Raw genomic sequence first — 2651 nt, 5'->3', positions numbered from 1 at the left:
CCATCCTACTTGCTATCTGACGTTTACAAAGTCATTAGCCTATCAAATGTTTATAGAATTAGTTTTCCGGTAGTAGCAAAAGAGGATTACTGGCCAGAATATCAAGAGAACATCGTCTGACACAACGAAGTTATGCGAAGGAAAAAAAATGGTCGCCCAAACAACACCCGCATTCAAACCGAAATGGATATGGCGAACAAAATGGTTAGATTATGTAGTTCATGCCGTCAACCAGGTCACAATCGTTCTAAGTGTCCTAGTGTTGGAATGAGCACAACCAGATAAATTCACATTTACATCTGTTGCAATATATGAAAAACTAAATTTATTTCATATTATAAGTTTGTGACAAAAATACCATTACATAAACAATAACACAAACAACTAAAACAACTACAATACAAGAACTATGTGATTACAACCATAAAAACAATTTTGAACATGTAATGCATCATCCTATGAACGTCTCAGTCAATTTTAATATCCACCCATTCACGCATTTTTCCATTTTGGTTGAACGTGGACACAAGCCATTGAATTATTCTAATCCTTTCACGATCTCCAATTTCTTCATCTAACCAACTGTTCAATGTCCGATTAAGACGTTCAAACAAAATCATATTCCAGAGTCGAATCTTTATCGGAGACGCAAAAACGGAAAATATTAAATCATCATTTCGCTTGTGAATGTATTCAGACATGGTTAAAACACAAAAATTTGAAGGAGAGTGGAGTTGAATGAAAGAAAATATGGTAGTAGGGAAAAATTTTGTGTGAAAAATATTGCATTCAAGAGGAGATATTTATATAGATGAGATATAAAATACATGCGCCAAGAGGCTAGGCGCCTAACATGTCAAGTCATGCAGACGCCATAGTCATTGACGCTTCCTCGTGAGGCACAATGTAGGCGCCATAGACATTGGCGCCTCCTCATGATGCACAATGCATGCACCAAGGGCATTGACGCCTTCTGATGAGATTTCTAATGCAGATGCCTCCTCTTGGTATAAAACGGGTGCACCAATTCATCTGACGCATCTTTTTTAAATAGGATTATTTTAGATTTTTTTTTTAAATTTATTATTTTAGAATTATTTTTAAAAATATTGATTATTTAAAAAAAAATCAAGATTTGACGTTGTACAAATAGGTTATTTATATAAAACTTAATAAATAAAAAAATGATAAAGAATATAGGAAGGAACATGCCATAGTATAAAAACAGGCAACCTCTCTCCTAAAAACGCGTAGTTATCAAGCAAGCAAGTCAACGAACCTATCAATGGGCTCAATTCTCTCTTCCCTCATCGGCGGCGAACCAGCTGCCGCCTTAGAATCCTCCGATCACACCGTCAAAACATTCCACTCATCCGCACGCTGGCAGCTCCACTTCAACGAAATCAAAGACTCGCCTCGTCTCGTAAACCCTAAAATCACTTTAAATCTCATTTCCCCCCTTTTTTTAACCTAATTTTTCAGATCTGAATCGTTTTGATTTTTTTTTCTTATACAAAAGGTTGTGATTGATTTCTCTGCTACGTGGTGTGGACCGTGTAAAATGATGGAACCGATTGTTCATGCCATGGCTAACGAATTCACGGACGTTGAATTCATCAAGATCGACGTTGACGAATTATCGGTAAAATTATTATTCTTAATTTGATTTCAATGAATTTTTATATTTTTATTTTATTTTAATTATTTATAATGTTTTATTTAATTTTTCTCTGATTTTTTTGGGGGAAATAATAGGATGTGGCGCAGGAGTTTAAGGTGCAGGCTATGCCGACGTTTTTGTTGTTGAAGAATGGGGAAGAGGTGGATAAGATTGTTGGTGCCAAAAAAGATGAACTCAAAAACAAGATTAAAAAATACAGAGCTTAGTACTTATTTTATTTTCAACAATAAAGAGAAAATTGAACATGATGTTATTATGATGGTACAATTGTAAAATTTTAACTGGTTGAATGATGTTTATGTATTTGTTTGATATTGCATATGACTTGTGAATGTAATGTAAAACGGTTAATTGCAACTATTTTTTTTTGTTGGAGTGTTTTAGGTTCAAGTTTAATGTAGTGTGATAAAAATCAAAAGTTGATTTAACTTTATTTTTTAGTTGTTTAAAAGTTAGTGCTAGTGAACATTTGAGGAGAGAAAATAATATTTTGATTCATAAATTTAAATTTTTTATGTATTGGTAATATTTTCTAGTATACTCCATCCATCCTCTTTTATAAATAGATCAAATTTCTATTATACTCCATCCATCAAATTTCTATTATACTCCATCCATGCTCTTTTATAAATAAATTTTGATTATAGATTAAATTCAGTTATATATATCAAATTTAATTATAATGTTCTATTCAAAATTATATTAATTTTAAGATTTTTTAAATAGTTTTTTATAGTTTTTCTAGATCTTTTATGTTTTTAATTGTTTGACTCATTTTTATATGTTTTATTCTTCTTTAAAATAAAGTCTATTGGCCTTCTCTTTACATTTACAAACCAATTAAGCCTATTTCACCATCTTTTCTAGGATAATCCTTCCATTATCTTTTATAAGCAAATTTTGACTTTTGCATTCATTGAATAATTGATGTCCTAGTTTATATATAATCCAAATACATCATTTATTTAAT

General features: G+C 31.4%; 1 protein-coding gene across 1 annotated transcript; it reads left to right on the top strand.

The window, feature by feature from the left end:
- The first annotated feature begins 1191 nt into the window (after positions 1-1191).
- On the top strand, positions 1192-2041 carry LOC127128510 (thioredoxin H2). Its single transcript, XM_051057860.1, has 3 exons — positions 1192-1423; positions 1520-1642; positions 1756-2041. Exons 1-3 carry the CDS (start codon positions 1286-1288, stop codon positions 1885-1887), a joined length of 393 nt encoding a protein of 130 aa, XP_050913817.1. The 5' UTR covers positions 1192-1285; the 3' UTR covers positions 1888-2041.
- Positions 2042-2651: the final 610 nt, after the last annotated feature.

This window comes from Lathyrus oleraceus, chromosome 3 (assembly GCF_024323335.1).
Source record: "Lathyrus oleraceus cultivar Zhongwan6 chromosome 3, CAAS_Psat_ZW6_1.0, whole genome shotgun sequence".
NCBI classification, from domain to species: domain Eukaryota; kingdom Viridiplantae; phylum Streptophyta; class Magnoliopsida; order Fabales; family Fabaceae; genus Lathyrus; species Lathyrus oleraceus.
Note: the sequence above shows the minus strand (reverse complement) of the source record. Positions and strands in the feature narration are given on the sequence as shown.

Coding starts and splice junctions, on each gene's coding strand:
- LOC127128510 (XM_051057860.1), top strand. CDS start 1,286: ATGGGCTCAATTCTCTCTTCCCTCATCGGCGGCGAACCAGCTGCCGCC. Junction 1,424..1,519: donor TCAAAGACTCGCCTCGTCTC/GTAAACCCTAAA, acceptor CTTATACAAAAG/GTTGTGATTGATTTCTCTGC. Junction 1,643..1,755: donor TCGACGTTGACGAATTATCG/GTAAAATTATTA, acceptor GGGAAATAATAG/GATGTGGCGCAGGAGTTTAA.